A 20,726-nucleotide genomic window follows, 5' to 3' on the forward strand; every position below is an offset into this window, starting at 1 on the left:
GTACTTCGAACTCGGACCAGCAAATTAATCGCGCTGTTGACTTACTTTTGGGCTCGCGTTCACACCCCGAGAGGTTCTTCACTTGGACATTTCTTCCCATTTGGTTTGTGTTGCACTGCTCTGCGGTGCCTCGTACAGAGTGCTTGCCGTATTGCTTGGTCTTTCCTCGCCTGCCTCTACGCCAAACATGGTCTCCCAGCTCCGCCGCTCACCTCCCGATGCCCATGCATGCTCGTCCTCTCCTCGTCGCGCGCCTGCAAGCCCGTGCTGGCTCTCTCTTTGGTAAATGCGGTGATCGGCTTCCGTCGCCCTTCTCTCCAGTCTCCGAGCGATGTCTGCTTCACGTCGCCTCTCCGACCACTGTTGGAAGAGCCGGACGTTCGTGGGACTGGCCACCATGGGCTGAGAGGACTCACCAATCCCGCTTTGTGGTTTGTGTCTCCTACCCGCCGTCATTAGTATCGGCTACATGTCTTTGGAAATGACACTCCCAAACCCACACTCGGATGATCTGAAGTAAGAATGACAGCGCCTGCATCTGGACTAACAAGGTGTTCTGAGAAGTGTTGACCACATCCTCGTTCCATATCATCGAGATCTTGCCCTTGAACCCAAGAGTCTGTACACCTGCTGCTGGCTTAATTTTCGAGATCACGCCTTCCATTACATGAAGCTCATCGCTACACGTTCGCAAGGCCGCTTTCAGCCCATTTATGGTATCGCTTTCCAGCCACAAAAGATCTCCTTGTGCCCACTGATGCACCTCTCTCACAGCACTTCTAATCGTCAAGACAAGATTGATCAAGTTACCAAGGTATCTCCTGGCTGAGTTGAGCTTCGTGTGTAGCGCGTGGCAATTGTCGATGAACTTCACGGTTTGCGAAATTACAGAAACACAGAGAGCAACAATAGTGCCCGGTTCGAGCATGTGGATGTTACGCAAGAAAGGACTACAATTCTCCACACAATTGGTCTCATCTTCTCGATAGCGATTAACTATCTCGACGAGGCTGCAGACCTACTTCGTCTCATGCACGTTTGCCTTAATGTGGCGCTGGCGGTGCACTTTTAGCTTTCGCCAAGCTCGCCCTCGTCAAGCGACCTTATGGGCGACCTCAAATGCAAATTACGTCGACAAGCCAATCCTCTCATCTAGACCTGCACTCCCTACCGCCAAAGCAAGTGTGACACAGAAGCCAGCTTCACCATATCTGTGAGGGCGCAGCAAATCATGCTCTTGGCGCCCTCCGGCACAGTCTATCCGGTGCTTTGCAAGCGCATAAATCGTCAGGCTGGAGGACGATGTCTGCACGAGAAAGCCACGAACAAGCTGTGCTTTGAGAGCCACCTACTGCGGCAAGGTGTGCCCAAATATGCAAGTCGCAATGCCTTTGAGGTCATGGCCGCGACAAGATAGCCTGACTTAAAAGAGCGGACCTTCTGTGCACCTTCATCCTTCGTGGTTCAAGCATCACTACTCGTCTTATCTGCATATCTGCCCCTGGTATCTACTTCGTCTTCAAATCACAACCATGAGCGTAACCTGTGGATGGTATAGCTCAGGCTGGACTCTGGCATCTACGTGGTCTATTGCTTGTCCCTCGGGCTGCGGAGCCGCTACGGCCAACGGTAATACATACCTCAAGTGTCAGAATGCTGTCGCAACAACGACGGCGATGGACTATTCGATGTGCTCGGGCATGGATGTTGGTCCAGCCACGACTTGCTGGTGAGTCTAACTACTAGCACGCGGACGACATCACAGTGACTGACCACATCTCACAGCGGGGGCACGAATCAGACTATAGCAGCTCTCGCCATAATGCAGGATGCGAATGGTATCCCGCTGACGAGGCCAATCTGCACGACTTCCTTCACGGTCCTTGATGGCTCGGCTCTGTTCTCCATTAAAGATCTTCTGACGTCGAGTCTGTCATCGCCAGCTACTGTTTCCGCCTCGACGACTTTCAGCACTAGTACCGTCAGCACTACAGATGGTTCAAGTGGGAGTACGATCGTACCGGCAGTCATTGCGACAACCAGCAATAGTGGCACTGGTTCTGGAAGCGCAACAGGCACTAGTGACTCTTCCCTGTCCAGCACGATGACTGCATCCGCCGCAAATTCGGGCACGATCACAACTACACCCAGCAGCCTGGCGACTTCTTCTCACTCCGCCACGTCGGTCAACCCAGCCACCACATCTTCGTCCTCCACGCCAACCACAGATCCGGCCAGCACAGGTGGCCTATCCGCGAAGACCAAGCTCGGCCTGGGACTTGGCTTCGGCCTTGGCATACCCATCATACTCGTCATTGTAGCCTGCTGTTTCTTCGGGGCGAGTTTATTCGGACGGCGGAAAGGCTACACAAACCCTCAACGTGACAACGATGCCTCGCGACCTCCACAGGGAGGTTCTTTCAACTATGTGGGTGGCTCGAGGCCACAGATGAGCTCCTTCGAACGTGATCGACCGCAGATGGCGGCTTATGAGAATGAAAGACCGCAGATGGGAGCTTATGAGAATGACAGACCGCAGATGGGAGCTTATGAGAATGATAGACTGCAGATGGGAGCTTATGAGAATGGTAGGCCGCAAATGGATGATGTGAGAGCGGTTGGTGGATCACATTCGGATTTCTATAGACCTGGCGGTAATCCTCAGATGGCGTAAGAGTCATGATCTGATTGGGATAGATCGATCTTCTCTGTACCCTGCAGCTTGTTGTTCATAGACAACGGACTCGGCGCAAATTTCGCACGCACATTCATGGCCTCTTCTGTTTCCATACCTACTGACCCTTGTGCAACGAGATGCCTAGAAATCGGAGTCACGGTCGGCAAGACGTTTTGGTCATAAGCATCCGCCATGATCGTATCGACATTTGACAACCCATTTGGAACAGGTACTCGAGTGGTGTCAGGTTCGTGTTCGAAGGTGGGCGAATCGGCAGCGTCGTGGGATGGGATGGCCGATGAGAGCAGCGTCGCACGCGCACCCTCCACAGCCAATGCTTTCCAATCGATTTGGTTTTGCTGCATGATTAGTATACGTTGCTCAGGTACAAAGGCCGCGCTCTCGGCCGCCCTTTGGCTATCGTGAGCCATATCACCAGCGACGAAGTCGCATCGCTCTGACGCTGTCTCTGCAAGCCAACTGTCAGCTTTCTATCAGGAAGTCGTTCGACGGTTTGTGGAAGGACATGGCAACGAGGGGGTGGCATCATGGTGTTGAGTAGAAGGTCTGAATCTACCTGAGACTGTGTGACCGACGAACGTCGCTCAACCTATGCCTGCTTGGGCGACGGTCCTCGGGTTGCGAATGGGACATGGACCTACGCATGTTCTGGCTGGTCTCCTGTACCTGCATTGGAGGACTGGTCGGGACCACGACCCTAGCTCGCACAACCGCAACCTCTCTGCTAAGCTGAGCAGCGATCGAGTTAGCTATGGCATGAGATGTGCTGTTGAAAACTTAGTAGGCTCACATTGTTCCCCATTTCATCGCGACATCTGAATACGATTGGAAACACTGTCGCTGCTAGCGGCCGTCCGGCAAGCTTGTCTTCGTCCTCCTGTTCGATCATCTCCTGCATTACTTCGGCGTTGAAAGGCCGATTCTCCATCATACCGGTGGTTTTGTGTTTCATGTAAGCTTCGATTGTAGAGACACGGAAGGTTGCACTATGGTTGTGAAGCATTCTCACAAAGCTCAGAGCTGCGCGAAATATTTTGGCCATCTCCTGTGTTTCATCCTTGCTCCAGTCCAATTGCATCACGTCCGACAGTCTTGCATCCACGTGCTTCGTCATTTGCTGAACGAGGGCTTCATTTGCATCGGTTATCGCCAGGGGGTGATAATGATTCAGCATAGCCATTGTCTGGCATAGCCAACGCCGTTCATCAGGGGTCGGTTCAGCTATTCGAATGTCATTCTAATGTCCGCGAACCAACTCAAGAGCGATACTTACAGCCCAACATCGTAACAAGGTTCATAGCGGCGGCGACTGGACCATCTTTCGCGACTCCAAAATAGCGCAACGTCTGGAAGGACTTGACGATGGTCCGCGATATAATGCCCATGATGGTCCAGTGGCTGGAGTCGCGAGGATAAAGCTGGTAGCATGGTAGCAGGGCATGGATCCAATCATCACCGTCCTGTTCAATTGCTTTGATGTCTGAGTTCTCGTTAGTCCTCATAGCTTCGATCTCATGCAGATGGTAGCTAACCAATCTGGACCTTGCCAGATAGATGGCGAGCAAATGCGGACGCCTTATAGAACAGCTGGTTGAACTCATCCTTGATCTGGCCATCAGACGGCTGCTGTGTGTTGCGGGTCGACTCCGCAATACTCTTCTTGAGATGGATGTTCTGTCCTCTCAACCAATGTATCTCGGCTTCTGCGGCCTGAAGCCGTCTTTGGAGCTCGTGTTGGTCTCGCAATGCATCTTCGAGCTCGTTGATACGATTTAGAGCTTCGTCATGAATCGATGAGCTCACATAAGAGCGCTTGCTAGACTGCCTGTCGGGCCAAGCAAGTAAGCGCTTTGGTCAAACGTTCCAGATTTCGGGGTCCACACCTACGTGTTCGAGACTCCAGCATAGTCAGAACCGAAGGGAAGAGCAGAATACCATCTTTTCGAGCTTTTGCTAGATGACGGTGCTTTGCCTTCGTGGTCGATGTCCTGGCGAGCTCGGTCGTGAGCCTGGCGACTGTCAATGGTATTGCTCATGCGTCGATTTTGCCCAATATACCTATCATCGTCGAAGTCCTGAGCAGCTGGCCACGAGTTCATAGGTTCTGGCTGGCGTGCTTCGTTACTACGATTCTGATGCGTGTCTGGCCGTGGCATTATTGGTCACGAAGGTCTCTCCTCTTGCTTGTATCGCGACCTGAAGATATTGAATGCTGCAATGTTCGAGGCAGCTCACAGAGCTCCATAGCCTTACGCAAGTGTCTTCTACCATGCCGTCGTTGCCTGCCTCAGGGCTCGGGAATGTGGCTGCATGCGACAGGGCGGAGCCCAACAAACGCCTCCCGCTTGGCAAGGCAAACTTCATGCACGTACAACACATGAGTCTTTATTTTTGCTGGGTGAGCTAGACGAGGTTGCAAGTGATAAGGCAGTACGGCGGCCTCATCATGCGCGATGAACGCTTCGAGGCCGCCCTGGCGCGCCACCTCTCACAATTTGGCATTATGTAGGACTGCTCTATCACGGCACCCAGCCAGCCCAAAAGAACAAGGTACTGTAGACGTTTGAAAGCACGGCGATGTTTCGAGGTTCATCTGCCAGGATGACTCCAAACCTGCTCGATGATTCTTTAGTGGTCGGCATAGATTTTGGGACCACTTTCTCAGGTACAATAATATATGCTCCTCAATCTTTCGATGCTGGGATACTGACCGAGCAATCTCAGGCGTTGCATACGCATACTCTGCTGCGAAGCCCAAGCCCGATCAGATCAGCGTGGTGAAGGTGTAGGCAAAGATCCCTCTCGCGAAGATGTGCTTGATCGATAGCTAATCGGTCTCAGATGGCCGGGTAGCAGTGGCGAGACCTGTGAGAAAGTGCCCAGTGATGTGGTCTACGTTAGCCCACGTAGAAAGCCGACATCATCAACTCCTGGCCCGCCTAGTCGACGAGGAGCACGATTCGTCGCCAATGGCGGCACCATACTGGAGGATCCTAATATTGATGGTGGATCAGGTCCTTTCTTCTTCCGCGCCGCTCGCTCACGTCCACACCCGAATCCACCAACCTCCTTAGTACCAGGTATGAAATGGGGCTACAGCGTAGGTCCGGACGAGCTACGACTGCAGTGTATGAAACTACTGCTGGATCCAAATCAAGCTCTGCCCGAGTATGTGAAGCGGGATGTGCTCGAACAGCACCTACGTGAAGCAGGCAAGACCGCAGAAGAGGTAGTGACCGACTATTTGACTGCGCTCTATCATCATGCCAGAGAACGGATTGTGCTTGAATTTGGGGAAGCATTTATGGCATCGACTAAGATGGAGTTTGTACTTACCGTCCCGGCAGTGTGGAGTGATAAAGCTAAAGATGCTACATTAAGAGCTGCACGAAAAGCTGGGATACCTGGAAACATCCGAATGATCTCGGAGCCCGAGGCAGCTGCCGTGTATACTCTTCAATCAATACAACCGAATCATTTGGAGATCGGCGACAACTTCATCGTCGGCGATGGAGGAGGCGGGACGTTCGACATCATCTCGTATGAGATCAAAAACATCACACCCCTGCGGCTTGAGGAATCCGTGGAAGGCCAGGGCGATGTCTGCGGCGCAGCTCTACTCAACTACCGCTTCGAGGACTACGTCAAATCGAAAATCGGCCACACAAAGTTCGAAGAAATCCGCCGGACCAGGAAGTGGCGAACGGCATTGAACTACTTTGAGGAGTATGTCAAGAGAAATTTCGATCCGGAAGATGATACCGAGTTTCACATTCCCATGCCAGGTATCCCAGATATGCCGGCCGCTGGAATAGAATCCGGATATATGGTGCTGAGCAGTGCAGAAGTTGGAAGGCTGTTCTTTCCTATCATAAAACGCATCATGGAACTACTACAGGTCCAGGTAACAAGGCTGAAGCAGAAGAACAAACGAGTCAGCGCCATCATCCTCGTCGGCGGATTTGGGAGATCTGTATGTCTGAATAAGTGCGTCAGACGTGAATTCGCAGCAGACGATATGGCGATCCCACAAGTCATGCAGCCTGCTCATGCGTGGACGGCCGTCGTATGTGGTGCAGTTCTTCGAGGCCTAGAGGGGACGGAGATCGTTCTCAGCCGCAAAGCTCGTCGGCACTACGGCGTGCGATTCGACAAGTCCTATGATCCAGACGTCCATCCGGTAAGCTGCCGTGAGTGGGATCCTCGCGAGGAGCGCTACAAGGCCATGAACCGGATGATATGGTATATTCATAAAGGCCAGGCGATGTCGTCCTCTGAGCCCTTGCTGTTCACATTCTATCGCAACTTCCCACGGGGGGCGGCGAAGATTGCGACGGACGAGCTCGTGGTCTGCGATCAAGACATAGCACCTGATGGGTACAGCGCTGGCTCCGGCTCCTCGACAAGTATCCTTTGTAAGTTAAGAGCGGATCTATCGACAGTGCCAAGATCATACTGGCAAGACAGCTCGAACTCAGCTGGTCAATCGTTTTCCCGAATCGAATATCAACTTGGGATGCATATCGAAAGTGGAAGTATCAAGTTTGATTTGCGAGTGCATGGTGTTTCTTACGGAAACGTCGTAGTAGAGTTTGAGTGAGGTAGCGCGCGCTGAAACAGAGGAGGGATGTCCTAGCAAAATGGAAGACACATCGAGGACCATTTTCTCCACCGCTCAACATCTGAACCTCATCACCTCAGGAAGAATCCGAAGATGCGCGCAAGGAGAAGTACGAGCCAGTGTCTCCATCCCGTAGCATGTACGACGCTGATAACCAGGTGCGATTTCTTGATCGAGGCAGCAGATCGAGGGATGCTGTCCTTGTCGAACTCAGCTACGGCGGCCGCCACTGTTGCAGATTTGCATAGCTCTTCGCCGAGGACGGCGCCATCGACGATGGCCATGTTGGCGCCATTACCCGCGAAAGGGCTGAGACTGATGTTAGTACTTGAGAAATCAATGCCGCTGCTCTGGACCATTTACCTCATGGCATGATTAGCATCTCCAACGAACACGTACGGCAGAAAAGGATCCTGCGGGTGCGCGATTGGCGGCTTATCTTGAGCATTGAAGATCTTCAGCGAAGCAGGATCCGTTGCTGCGACGAGCGAAGGAAAGGGTTCCGAAAAGATGGCTCCTTCCCGCAGAGCTTCTGCTATCAGCTCGTCCTTTCTGCCCGCAGCTTCATCGCCGCGAAGAACGACAGCAGGCTTTGGGTCTCGACGGGTGACGAACCACACGAATTTGTTGTCCACGATCGGCCAGACGACTAGACTGTGTCCATCGCCACCAAGTACCATGCCGAAGTTGTCTTTTAAGGTGGGTGGCACTTTACCGTCAGGGAAGTCGGCATTGCCACCAATCACTACCACACCAGCGTAGCTAAGCCCATCATCAGGTCGAAGGCTAGCCCGGAGTTTGCTGCTCGCACCATCGGCTATAATTAGTAGATCGCATTCTTCCATCGTGTCGTCACTCAGTCCCACCTCCATTCGGCCATTTTTGAGCACAGCAGCAGTCTTGCAAATCAAGTTCCACTCCATCTCGACTTCATCTTCGACTGCCTCAATCATGACTTCGCGAATGTCGTTGCGTGTAATCCTCATCTCATTTGCTGGAAGGCCTTCAACAGGCGTCGCAGGCTTACGTCTGTTCGGCAGCAGTGACCTGAAATTCCGGTCGCTAATCAATACGCCATGATCTGATTGTACCACTCTGGCATTGTAGATCTGATCGATCAGGCCGAGTCTACGCAACGCCTGAAGTCCGCCTGAGCGTGAGTCGCTCCTGAGGCCAAGAGAATAGTTTCCACGCTCGTTCGGGAGGTTGCGAGGATCACGGTCGTAGACCGTGATGTGTGGTCGTTGGGCTCCTTGCGGCCAGTTCCGAAGGATGCCTCGAACAGCTGCCAGACCAGCAATTCCCGCGCCGGCGACGATGATACTCTTGCCCGCCAACTGATGGCGGGACATCGTATCATTGACACTCATGACTGTACGTGTGCTTAGAAATGAATCGTGGTTGATGAATGGCCAAGCCTTGGGTTCAATGGTGGCGTGTGATGGATCTGTAAGGAATGTGTTATGTGATGGGGGGGAGAGGCAGCATACTTATGGGAGTGTTGGACTCATTCTTATGTGCCACGTTCTATGAGAGCGATGTAGTGCAGACGGCATAGTATTGGGTCCGAAGGGAGGCATTTCTCAGGTCGACGGATTGTTAGAAGAGTCCGAAGGACTTCGCCCGAGCTGTTTCGTGTTTCGCCCGTCACACTGACCAATCGGATTATGATCAGATAAACGATGAATCTAATCCCAATCGACACGATGCGTGCGATCACATTTGATGAAGATCACGATCGACTTCACGCCATTTTCTAATTACGCCACTTCCTAATCAGAACGCTGTTCATGCAGCTCGAATACTCCTGAAGCGTTATGTCTGTGCCTCCTGTGTCTCCTACAGGCATGCGCCACGTCCGCAAAGGCACGAAAAGCTGCTGGGAATGTGTGTTGAACCCACTGCGATGTCTTGTGCAGCTGACATGAGTCTTCTGTAGGCAAGCGGAGGAAGATCAAATGTGTCTATCAAGTGGATGATGCAAGCAAGTGCACAAGATGCCACGAGAAGCAGATCGTTTGTCGTGGTCAACAGTACAACCAGGAGCATACGGACACACCAGACGCGACCTCCTCCCTGGACCAGCGCTTATATCGCGTCGAGACGTTGCTGAGCCATCTCGCAACAGAGAAGGTATCAGCTTCAGTGTCTCAACGTGTTCCTTCCATTGAGAGTGCAGAAAATCGGCACTATACCTGCAATGATGCCAGACCATGGGCTGCTGGTCGCCACGATATTACTTCCATGGAGGCGCCCTCCGATCCTGACTCACTCCGCTCACGCTTACTTGACCTCTTACCATGCCAAGCAGACATCGATCTGCTGACAGAATTGAGTCATGGCTGGTGGCTAGTGAGGAGGCACATAGTACCCGCCTTGTTGCGCATGACAGAGTATGATCCTCAGACTGACCTCAGCATTGCGGAGATCTCCAACGCACGTCCAGTGGTGATAGCCAGACTCCTGCTGTGCATCGCAATATGCATCCAACAATTGCCACCCGATTGCGATCAAGCAGTGTTCAAGTCCTCGAGATCGCTGGAAGATGTCGAGGCCCGGATCGTCTCGACAGTGAAGGCACTCACATATACCGACGCAGTAATGAGCAATGTAGAAGTTGTTGAGTGTCTCATACTGCTGGGTATCTATGACGTTAACGAAGGCAATTTCCATTCCTCATGGCTCTCCTTCCGTAGAGCAATCAGTGTATCGCAACTCCTAGGCATGCACCGAAGATCGGTCTCGTCGAATGCAGAGACCTCAGACTTGACACAAGCAAAAAGACACTTTATGTGGTTTCGCATCGTGGAAGGGGAGCGATACCAGTCCCTTCTTCTGGGCGTTCCTTCCGCCACGGGATCAGCACCGTTCCCGTTCGACGACACTGCTGCCTGGCTAACACCCGAAGACCACTATAGCAGGGAATTGGGCATCATCGCCGGCTTTCTAGTGGAGCGGAATCAAGGCGATGTTATGCATGCCCTGTCGGCCACCCATGAGATTGATGAGAAGCTGACTACACTTGCCGCGTCAATGCCACAAGCATGGTGGAACGTACCTCATAACCTGGAGATCGGCCGCAACGACGAGTCAGGCACTCAATTCGAGTGTGTAGTCTGTCAAATCTGGCACTTTGAAATGCAAGCGCTGACGCACCTGCCATTCATGCTACGAGCTGCTAAGGACTTGCGCTTCGAGTACTCTCGCATCTCATGCTTACAAGCTTGCCGAAATCTGATCAACACCTGGGACTCAATGCGAAGAGTGCATGGCGCCACTTTCATGAGCCGTCTTTTTGACTTCCAGGCTTACACCGCTGCAATAACTCTGCTGCTGGGCCTCTTCGGTCGGGTGCGGCAGCCTTCCGGCGCGACGGATACTGCTACCAGACGTGACGACCTCGAGCTTGCCAGAGCTGTTGCGCTGGAGCTTGAGAAGACTAAACAGACTCGGCATGGCCACCACGAAGTGATAAACGATGTCGGTGCAATCAATTTCTTGCTTGCTACACTGAGAGATGAAAGCGGGACAGAGAGGTCCGCACATCTAGTCGTGCCTCACTTTGGTAGCGTCGTGGTCCGTCTCAACGAAGCCGTGCGTCCGGTCGAAGGCGAGCGTATCGTTGGCGCAGCCCCAGCATCGCACACAGCCGATCATTTTGCACCGATGGATCAGAGATCCAATGTACGCCCTGCTGTAGACATAACACCAATTACAAACTATGATGCCACTACTGGATCGATGCCGGCGACTGGAGCAGGACCCGTCTGGGATGGTCAGTTTGATAGTGGTGGCATTCAGTTCACAAGCTCACAGATGCCAATCCTTGACCCGCTGTCAGTCGCACAGGACATGGACTGGCTTCTTCAAGATGACAGCAACAGACTGTTCGAAGGTCTGCTAGACAACAACACCGGTCGAGGTTGGGAATTTTGAAGATATCACCTTTCACATACAGCTTGCACGGTTTGAAAAGATGAGTTCTCTTTTGCCAGCCCATACCGGTTGTGTCTACTAAAGATGTCAACTTGCAACCTACTGATGGCCAGAAACTCATCTTCCGCCCCAGTACCGTGCCTTCTCAAGCCGACACCAGCTTGTAGATCGTGAAGGTCACTCCCTGTGTACCATCTCCAGGTGCGGTATAGAAGCCATGACCAACGAAGCAATGCTGCTCCATCCACTTATGCTCTTCCTTACTAACTTCGAATATCGGACTAACGAACAGGTAATGATCACTTGCTTGAGTCGTCTTGGATTCCGGCCTCCAAGCGAAAATCAGCGCGGACTTCTCATCCAGACGACTTATCCCTTCGGCGCGGCAGTAAAAGATGCTATCAGTCGCTGGATCCCGGAAGTGAAAACGAGCATCGAGGTATGCTGTGCCGGAGGTGGTGTCGAACTTGACCCAGTCAGACTAAAAGCGGTCGTCAGAAATGGTCAAGGTTCTAAGCGACGGATGTACTCGAAGGGCATGCTCACTCCACCTTGGACCAAAGAGGCGTTAATGTTCTCGCCCTTGAGCCAGCCGCCGTTGAGAGGAGACACGGCACGCATGACGCCTCCCTTGGTACCGCCCATCATGAGTCGATCATCTTTGACCTGTTCGACATGTAGAGTCATTACTTCCTCGAGCTTAGGTGCCATAATAGCGAAGGAGTGTGAAGAATCTGATCAATCGATGCGCCGCTATGCTGTTGCTTTGGAATATTGAGTGGCAAGTAATGTGTTTGGAACTCTGCTGAGAAACATTCAAGCATAGAGCACATATAGTATCATTGAGCGGCCGAAAGACGGGGCAAGAAAGTCGAGCGGCGGAGGAGCGGCGGAGCGGCGGAGGAACCAAGGAGCGTATACACATCAAACCCTCGAGGGTCAGGAACGCCAACGCCGATATGTAAGCAATGCATTGACGCCTGAGCTTAGTCGACGCTTCTGGCGCCTAAGAGGTGCTCTTGTGCAAAAGGATGAGTCAGCAAAAGAGCGAAGTGCAGCACAGGAAGGCACGGCACACTTGACTCGCGTTATGGCTGTTGACAAACTCTAACACAAAAGTATGGCGGCGATCACATACGGGCGTCACTATGTGTGTACAAAAGCCTTCACAACCTAGGAGCGAGCGCCTCTATACGATAGCACTGCTGAAGGCCTTCCAACCCACTGGATCCCATGGCGCCAAGGACATTGCTCTCTGAGCGTCTGCTACTGTGCCCGCACCAGCATACGCTGTAGCTAATGTCAACGGCTCTACGTCGCCCGTTGGAGGTACTGCTTTCTGAACACTCTTCAGCGCCATCGCAGCCGGATATGCATCGTTGGACACATCAGAGAGCTGAGCCCAGCCCGCCGCAAGATCCGGCTTGAGCATGATAGCAGACTGCGCCTCAAGAGTGTCTTCGGTGTCGTCGCCTTTGCTGCTCAAGCCTACCTGGGCCGAAAGAAGCGACTCGATCTCAACAAGATCGCTTACATTCATGCCGTCCTTCATGCGAAGAGTCACGAGATCGTCTCTGATGGCTGCCGTGGTTGTATCATCATCATCAAGAGCGGCGATCGCGCCGAGCAGAGTAACACTACCGACATGCTCTGGATGTTTCTCCACACAATCGAAGAGCTGCTCACGGGCGACACTTCGCTCGTCCTTTCCACCATGTGACCAGAGCACCTTGACGAGTAAGCAGACAGCATCTGGATTGCTGTCACTCTCCTGCAGTGCTGCGCGAAACATGGTAATGGCTTCGCTGCTCTTACCGAGACTCTGCATTGCCAAGCCTGCCGTTAGATGGGCGGAAAGCCTGAGCTTAGTGCGTGATGCTGCATCAAGACCACTGTCCTCGTCTGCACTCAAGTCAAGCGCTGTCTCTGCGTTCTCGGTAGCGCCACTAAAGTCTGAAGCTGCGAGCTGGCATCGTGCAAGATCGCTCTTTGCATGTGCAAAACTTGCAAGTGCTGCAAGAGATTCATTCTGCTCGTAGTCTGCTTCAGCAATCGTGCAGAGACCACTCAGCGCTTCGGCAGCCGTAACATAGTTGCCAACACGTTCCAGTAGGAGCGCGGCCACATGACGGCACGGCAGATCAGAAGGCTTCTGCGCGTGTAACTGCTGGAGCGCGAATATAGGACGAACGAGTCTCGTCAGATCATGAGACTCCGAGTGCGACGACTGTAGAGCATCGAAGCTCGAAAGCGAGTATCGTTGCTTCGTGATGGTGGAGGACGAATTCGAGATCTCAAATGCGTGGGTGAAGTGATTGAGCGCTTCTGCATCGGAGCCCGAAAGCAGTGCCAATAGGCCTTCGCCGATCCAGGCATGTGCATACTCTGGATCTGTGGACTGTGCCCGGCCGAATGCGGAATGTGCTGCTTCGAAATCGTTGTGCAGAAGATAGAGCACGCCAAGATTTGTCCAGACTTTAGCATTGAGCTCGTTAAGATGCAGCGAGCGTACGAAGGCATGCTGAGATACTTTGGGGTTCAGAGTAGTCGTCACTACACCAAGAGCATTCCAGAACTCAGCGTTGCCCGACTCTAACTCGATGGCACGTTTGAAGCATCGCACACCAGCTTTTAGATACTTCTTTCCAGCTTTAGTGGTGGAGCAGACATGTGCTCGATGCTCTGCCCAACCAAGATTGTACCACGCCACAGCTTGGGCATGTAGATCGTGTGAGCAGCAAGCAATAGCTTTCTTGTATGCCCGTATGCCAGCAATGACGGATTGATTCACTGGTGTCTGCGCTCCCGCCCCGTTCATGGTGGGCCCTCTGTCATGCAAGACTCCAACATGGTCAATCTCTGAAAGTAGGCCGTCCTTCAGCTGATCTGCGCCATCTGCTAGCATAGCGTCGAGGTCGTCAAGCGGCAATCTGGCAGAGGCAGAATCGATCCATGAAAACAACAAGCATATATCTCCGATGGCTTTCCACAGGTTGAAGGCATCGGGCTTGTATGCGGCTATCTTCTTTGCTGTAGCTATGCCTTCGATTGCACTATCGATGGCCTGTCCACAGAGTCCAGTGTCTAGACACCGCCATGCTTTCTCGACAAATGTCTGCAACAGCGACATCTGGACGCCGAACTCGGCTTCCCGCTCCTCAAGGACAGTTCGTAGGCCCTGTATTGCCTCGTCATAGTCACCTAGTTCTCGATGTACGTTCGCCAACATGTACTTCGCGAACCAGGTCTCGCCATTAACTATCATGGCCGTGCCTTCGGGTGGGTTCAGTGCATGTGTGAAGGTTCTCAGCGCCGAATTATACCTTCCGGAGTTATGGTAGCTCTCACCGAGTCCCACGTATGACTGGTAATCGTCGGGACTAATACGTAGAGCAGCAAGAAAGCTCACAATAGCCTGCGAGTACTCCTGTCGGTTCATCTGCACCACACCCAAGGCAGAGAACGGCCAGCTAATACCTTTCCTCTTAGAACCAGGTGGTGGTCGTGCTCTACCAGAGTCCACAACTCGCTGTGAGACTACCTCGACGATGTCCCAATCCCCTTGATCGGCGAATGACTTGGCGAGACGTTCTGCAGCGTCCGTCTCCGCAGGTGATAGTTCAAAGGCTTTCTGGAAGCATTGTCTGGCTCGCTTTTTGTCTTTGGCGTAGTCAGTGTAGTAGTGACCGAGACTCGTGTATGCTGGGGCGAAATTGACATTCGTCTTGATCGCTGACAGGAAGTAAGCATAGGCACCGCTACGATCTTTCCTTGCAGTTTTGCTGGTGTCAAGCCGCCATATGCAAATTCCGATGCGGTACAACACTTGGGCGCGTAAATCTCGGGCTCGTAGATCCTCCACTGTCAACTTCGGCAGATAGACTTGAAGTTCCTGTTGGGCTTGTTCGTAATCACCACGTAACGCACGACACCACGCGAGTTCTGCCCCAACAACGACGTTATCGGGGTGTTGTTGCAATGCTTGGGTGAAGAACGTGATGGCATCGTCATAGTCCTCGGTCTCCTCGAAGATCAATCCTAGTCCAATTAGGACTGGAGTAGACCTTGGCTTGCCTTGAAGGATGTCTTGAAAGAGTCTTCTAGCCTCGGGGTGGTTTCGGGGAGCCTGGTAGTGTACTAGTGCTGTGGCCAAGGTAGTATTCAGCGCATCTTTGGTGTTCTGCATGCTCATGCCGAGTTGCTGAGATAGGGCCACAGTCGCTTTGAGCCCTGCCTTTGCCGTTTCCGATGCTGTCTCGTGCTCGTCAAGGTGCAAGTAGAAATCAGCGACAAGCCGATGAGCGAGTGCTGATTGCTCGGCACGGGCCAGTCCCTCCGTCATGAGTAATAGTCTCTCTTCGGCGCTCATGTCCTCCGGCTGGTCGTCACCTTCATCCCCATTCTCTTCCTTGCGAGGCGTCGGAAATTGTGAGCGCTCGCTGCTTAGCCACGCCGATACGATTTTGGCCAGGCCAGACTCCGAGAAGTGCAGGACATACGAGCGAAGAACGTTGACATCTTGATCTTTCATGTCGTCAAGATCTCTAGTCTCCAGCATCAAATCCCAGGCCTTCCGATACTGATGATCAATAATGACCATACCCTCTGCAAGATTTAAGACTTGGTCGAGTTTCACCGCCTTATGTTCCAACGGAAGCACGATAAGATCATCGTACGCTCGATCAAGAAGCTTCTCCTCGTATTGCCGCCGCACTTCATCGTCTTGCGTCCAGTTGATAAGCTCCTGATACAGGTCCTCCAGTTTACTAGTGCCATAAACCTCGCGCTTGACATCGGCAGTGACCTGACCAAGACGTGCACCAATACGTGTGCGTCGCTCACCGATCTCGCGTTTGATCTCTTCGGCTTCTTCCTCCTCGGTAATTTCGACCAGTCTCGTGTAGGTATGCGACGGATGCGGGATGCGGCCTTCCAGGAAGTCATAGATTGTGTTGCCAGGCAACATCACTTCCAGTGCTCGCTTGTACTGTGTGGTGGTGCCATTGCTTTTGACGAACGATATTAGTTTGTCGATTGTGGTTTGACATCTATGCTGGTCGTCGGCATTCGCAAGAACTTCGGCTACCTTGACGGCTGCCTCACGATACTCGTCGACTTTCGCCGAGCCTTGTGTTTCATAGACGCTGCATAGTCCGAGCCATGCCTGACTGTCCTGGGGCTTCGACTTTGCTGCTTGGCTGTAAGTCGTGGCGGCCTCGTCGAAATTGTCCTGTTTCTCTAGTGCTCGAGCCAAGAACAGCCGCGCAAAGTAGTTCTGAGCGTCGGCTGCGAGCACTGTCTGGGCTTCAGCGACGGCTTTGCCGTAGTCTTCTGCATCAATAGCAGCTTTTGCCGCTTTTAGGTTGGCCTTGGTCGACATGATGGCATCAAAGAGGCCAAATCAGATGTGCAGCAGGTTTTGAGGTCACATATCCAACATGTACCAGTGATAGTGTCTGTACTCCATGGTAATATGGCTCAGAAGCCTCCGTAGCAGACGTCCCTTCCTAGATCGTTGTTTGTGACTTCACGAATGCTTTGGAAAGAACTAGATCGACGCTAGTGCACGGGTGCAGCCGAATGCCGAGCTCCGTATAGTCTTTAGGACAACTACCTCCTTGTCACACGAATTTGAAGCATTAGATCGTTATTGCCAATGTGTTCGAAGCGCCACGATTGGTAAGACATGGATAGTCCCGGTGACTGGACGGCTGCTGCACTTTTCTCGCCTTCGAAAGCTCGTGCTCAACAAGCTCAGCAACGTGATTGGGCTGCGGTAGACATTTGGCTGGCCAAACAATATGGCAAGCGTCTTCCTGCCTTTGAGCGGAACGAAGACACGTTGGAGGCCTTGCTGGCGCTAGCCAATGTCAACGAAGATGCCGATGAACAACGTCTTCTAGTCGACAAAGTCGGACGACAGGCGCTCCAGGCGCATGGCAGGACCAGTCCAGAAGTTGATGACGTCTACCAGCGACTTCTCGATACACTAGATCATGATGGTAGACAGCATCTTGATATCCTGGCTTCGCTCGCGGTCGAACTAGGGACGGCTGAGACTGCAGAAATGGCACAAAGCATATGCAATCTCACCGCACAACGCTTCGAGTTGTCTGAGCAGGTCGCTCGCTGCGAAGCTCAGCAGGCAGCGTTACAGCGAGAACTCCAGAAGACGAAGGCTGTCCTACAGATTCTGCGTAACGAAGCATTTCAGCCACCAAGTGATCTGTCGGAGCAGACCGCAGAAATGGCCCGAAGCACAAAGCAGCTGAGGACGAAACTGGTGGAATACGATGAGCGAACGAGTCCTTTACGTTCGAGTAGCATTATCGGTCCATCTTTGGAGGATGTGCTGAAGCAGGCTGCTAGTTCAGAAGCACAACAAGCCCGACTATCCGCACTCGAGAACGAATTATGTGCGTATGAGGGCTTGCCACCTGATCCGAAGGCGGCGAAGGGGAAGCTGGAAGTCGCGCGATCACAACTACGTAAACTTACAGCCGAGCGAGACGAGCGGTTCGAGGAGCTGGCTGATGCGACATGATAAGCAAATGACTCATGCGCCCAAGGCACGGCGAATCCAACTAATGCTGTTCATAAGGCCTACGGTCGGGAATGAAGCCGTTCTGCCATATCTCCTACCTCCCATGACCTAGTAGGGCTACCAATACAATAATTGATAGATTTCACGCGGACTCGAATGTTTTGTGGCGTGGCGCCCTGTCTATGGCAATGATACAAAGGCTTCCCATAAACCACCCATCTCCAACCTGATCGAGTAGTTTGAAAATTTGGTAGCCGCTGCGATACGTTGTGCTCCCAGCTGAAGATTGAGATACTGCCATGTGCAGCATGACTTCCAGGATCTCACTGCCCGAGGCCAAGTTGCGAAACCCAATGATCTGCAGCACTAATTTCCAAATGCTACTGGGACGTCTTGAAAAGTTTCCTAAATCCCAATCTCAACTGATCGGCACATTAGGTAGTGAGAAGGAGTCTGATTGTGTATCAAAGATCGATTGCATACGAGATATAATATCCAAAAATAATCTATGGAATAGCTGGTATATTAAATATGTTACATTAGAAACCAATTTCACTCTTCACAGAATAGCAATAACCGAGATACAGCTCATCCTTCCAGCACTTAAGCTCACCATGATGAGCCTACGTTGAATCTTCTTTTGTCGCTTATAGAGTGATCGTAGGAAGGGCGATTGTGGCCAGAGTGGTGGGCACAGCAGTAACGACCTTAGTCACGACAGAAGTGACAATCGAAACGATCGGAGCCGAGCAAACGCCTGGGGCCGTGGTCGGGAGAGTTGGCAGAGCCGAGAGCACTGACGAAAGTACCTGACTTGGAAGCGCAGACGTAGCCACGACCGTGGGTAGAGCGTTGGTTGGGACACCAGAGAGAATACTAGAGAGAATAGATGTCGGCACAAGAGAGGTCGCGACGACTGTTGGCAAGGTCGCTGTTGGCAACTTGTTGCTGATGATCGATGAAATGATCGAAGATGGCAGAAGCGTTGCTGGGATGACGGTCGGAAGTGCCGATGAAGGTATGCCTGAGAGTACGGAAGACAAAATCCCTGAAGGAACCAGAGAAGTTGGAACAAGTGTGACGGCCGTTGGCGCGGCCACGGAGGTAGTCAGGCCGGAGAGAATGGAAGATACCACGCTCGAGGGAAGCACGCTCGTGGGAATCGCCGTTGGGAGTGCGAATGATGGCACACCCGAAAGCACGCTCGAAAGGATGGAGCTCGGGACCAGAGAAGTTGGAATCGCTGTCACGCCAACAGATGTGGGAAGTGCCCCAACGTTCGATGTAGGCAGGGCCGAGAGGATCGCGGATACGACTGATGTGGGGAGAGCAGACACCGGGATGTTGGTGGGCAGTGCTGAGCTCGGGACGCCAGAGAGCAGGCTAGATAAGATGGAGGTCGGGACGATAGAGGTCGGCAACACCGTGGGAAGGAGAGTAGGGTTGGCCGAAAGCACCGAGCTGATTAAGGAAGTTGGCAACAGGCTCGTTGGAAGTGCCGTTGAGAGGATAAGTGAAGGATTTGCGACGATCACCGATGCGACAACGCTGGTAGGGAGCACGTTGGTAGGTAGAAGAGATGGTAGGCCTAGCGAGAGACCGATGGAAAGGCCAGGGGCTGTAGTCTTTGGTACCAGAGTGGGATTGGCCGAAAGCACCGAGCTAAGCAGGGACGTAGGGATCAAACTTGTTGGAAGCGCCGTCGACTGGGCTAGGGAAGGATTCCCCACCACAATAGAGGCTACAACACTGCTCGGGAGGATGTTGGTAGGTAATAGGGACGGCAAGCCCAGGGACAGACCGACGGAAAGCGCGGGGGCTGTGGTCTGAACCAGGGTAGGGTTGGCCGAGAGTACTGAGCTAATCACCGAAGTAGGGATCAAACTTGTTGGAAGCGCCGTCGATTGGGCTAGCGAAGGATTCCCTACGACGATCGAGGCCACTATGCTTGTGGGGAGGACGTTGGTAGGGAGTAGGGATGGGAGGCCAAGGGAGAGACCAACGGAAAGGGCCGGAGCTGTGGTCTGTACCAAGGTAGGGTTGGCCGAGAGGACTGAGCTGATCACCGACGTAGGGATCAAGCTTGTTGGAAGCGCCGTCGATTGGACCAACGAAGGGTTCCCGATGACGATCGAGGCCACTATGCTTGTAGGGAGGACGTTGGTAGGGAGTAGCGATGGAAGGCCAAGAGAGGCGCCAACCGAGAGGATAGGGCTGGTTGAGACGAGCGTTGGGTTGGCCGAGAGCACTGAGCTAATCACTGAGGTCGGAATCAATGATGTAGGCAGAGCGGTCGATGCTCCAAGGCCTGGATCGACAGAGACAAGAGAAGAGAGCACAGATGTTGGCAGGAGATTCGTTGGCAAAACGGTTGGCAGGCCAACAGAGACGCCGAGGGACACGCCAGGCGCAGTCGTCGGGATCAGAGTTGGAAATGCGGAGAGCACGGAGCTGATGACCGCCGTTGGAAGTGCTGAGGTGGGAATAGCTGTGGAGAGGCCGAGCGCAGGGTTGCTAGCGATAATGGAGGACAGTACCTGCGAGGGGATCACTGCGGTGGGCAAAGCGGTAGGAAGGCCTACAGTGGTCGGCAGAAGGGTCGGATTGGCGCTGAGAACCGAGCTCAACAAAGAAGTGGGCACGAGCGATGTGGGTATGGCTGTCGAGCCGATGAGGGTCGGGTTGTTCGCAATGATAGACGACAGAGGAGCCGTGGGTATGAGCGAGGTAGGCAGGACCGTGGGTAATCCGAGGCCTACGGAGACGCCCACCGATGTAGGCAACGGCAGGAGGGAGGTTGGGAGAACGTTCGATGCACCGAGCGATACGCCAACTGATGTCGGCGCTACTGAGGCGCCAACGGAGAGACCGGCTCCAGTTGGAAGAGCTGCAGAGGTCGGAATAGCAGAGATGATACTCGAGAGGAT

The 20,726-nt window shown here is 53.0% G+C and overlaps 8 protein-coding genes across 8 annotated transcripts in view; 3 read left to right on the plus strand and 5 right to left on the minus strand.

Moving 5' to 3' along the window:
- Window positions 1-2,661: 2,661 nt before the first annotated feature.
- On the minus strand, window positions 2,662-4,854 carry LTS14_002721 (uncharacterized protein; the record flags this gene model as incomplete). Its single annotated transcript, XM_064835427.1, has 6 exons — window positions 2,662-3,146; window positions 3,340-3,427; window positions 3,489-3,919; window positions 3,972-4,178; window positions 4,231-4,523; window positions 4,586-4,854. The coding sequence occupies 6 exons, from the start codon at window positions 4,852-4,854 to the stop codon at window positions 2,662-2,664; spliced, it is 1,773 nt and encodes a 590-aa protein (XP_064697362.1).
- Window positions 4,855-5,299: 445 nt separating this feature from the next.
- LTS14_002722 (uncharacterized protein) lies at window positions 5,300-7,298 on the plus strand (the record flags this gene model as incomplete). Its single annotated transcript, XM_064835428.1, has 3 exons — window positions 5,300-5,363; window positions 5,423-5,483; window positions 5,540-7,298. The coding sequence occupies 3 exons, from the start codon at window positions 5,300-5,302 to the stop codon at window positions 7,296-7,298; spliced, it is 1,884 nt and encodes a 627-aa protein (XP_064697363.1).
- A 92-nt stretch (window positions 7,299-7,390) lies between these two features.
- LTS14_002723 (uncharacterized protein) lies at window positions 7,391-8,689 on the minus strand (the record flags this gene model as incomplete). Its single annotated transcript, XM_064835429.1, has 2 exons — window positions 7,391-7,628; window positions 7,683-8,689. The coding sequence occupies 2 exons, from the start codon at window positions 8,687-8,689 to the stop codon at window positions 7,391-7,393; spliced, it is 1,245 nt and encodes a 414-aa protein (XP_064697364.1).
- Window positions 8,690-9,563: 874 nt separating this feature from the next.
- LTS14_002724 (uncharacterized protein) lies at window positions 9,564-11,255 on the plus strand (the record flags this gene model as incomplete). Its single annotated transcript, XM_064835430.1, has 1 exon — window positions 9,564-11,255. The coding sequence occupies one exon, from the start codon at window positions 9,564-9,566 to the stop codon at window positions 11,253-11,255; it is 1,692 nt and encodes a 563-aa protein (XP_064697365.1).
- Window positions 11,256-11,400: 145 nt separating this feature from the next.
- On the minus strand, window positions 11,401-11,966 carry LTS14_002725 (uncharacterized protein; the record flags this gene model as incomplete). Its single annotated transcript, XM_064835431.1, has 2 exons — window positions 11,401-11,736; window positions 11,802-11,966. 2 exons carry the CDS (start codon window positions 11,964-11,966, stop codon window positions 11,401-11,403), a joined length of 501 nt encoding a protein of 166 aa, XP_064697366.1.
- A 478-nt stretch (window positions 11,967-12,444) lies between these two features.
- SKI3 (Superkiller protein 3) lies at window positions 12,445-16,635 on the minus strand (the record flags this gene model as incomplete). The annotated part of the gene is made up of 1 exon (XM_064835432.1): window positions 12,445-16,635. The coding sequence occupies one exon, from the start codon at window positions 16,633-16,635 to the stop codon at window positions 12,445-12,447; it is 4,191 nt and encodes a 1,396-aa protein (XP_064697367.1).
- A 306-nt stretch (window positions 16,636-16,941) lies between these two features.
- LTS14_002727 (uncharacterized protein) lies at window positions 16,942-17,799 on the plus strand (the record flags this gene model as incomplete). The annotated part of the gene is given in 2 exon segments (XM_064835433.1): window positions 16,942-17,743; window positions 17,756-17,799. The coding sequence occupies 2 exon segments, from the start codon at window positions 16,942-16,944 to the stop codon at window positions 17,797-17,799; spliced, it is 846 nt and encodes a 281-aa protein (XP_064697368.1).
- A 647-nt stretch (window positions 17,800-18,446) lies between these two features.
- The window catches only part of LTS14_002728 (uncharacterized protein), a gene marked incomplete at both ends in the record, with an annotated part of 3,540 nt that continues 1,260 nt past the window's right edge, over window positions 18,447-20,726 (minus strand). The window contains one exon of the mRNA XM_064835434.1: window positions 18,447-20,686. Coding sequence (XP_064697369.1) covers window positions 18,447-20,686 — 2,240 coding nt within the window. The remainder of the gene's footprint in view (window positions 20,687-20,726) is intronic.

The sequence above is a fragment of the Recurvomyces mirabilis genome (genome assembly GCF_035927965.1).
Source record: "Recurvomyces mirabilis strain CCFEE 5264 chromosome Unknown scaffold_5, whole genome shotgun sequence".
In the NCBI taxonomy this organism is placed as follows: domain Eukaryota; kingdom Fungi; phylum Ascomycota; class Dothideomycetes; order Mycosphaerellales; family Teratosphaeriaceae; genus Recurvomyces; species Recurvomyces mirabilis.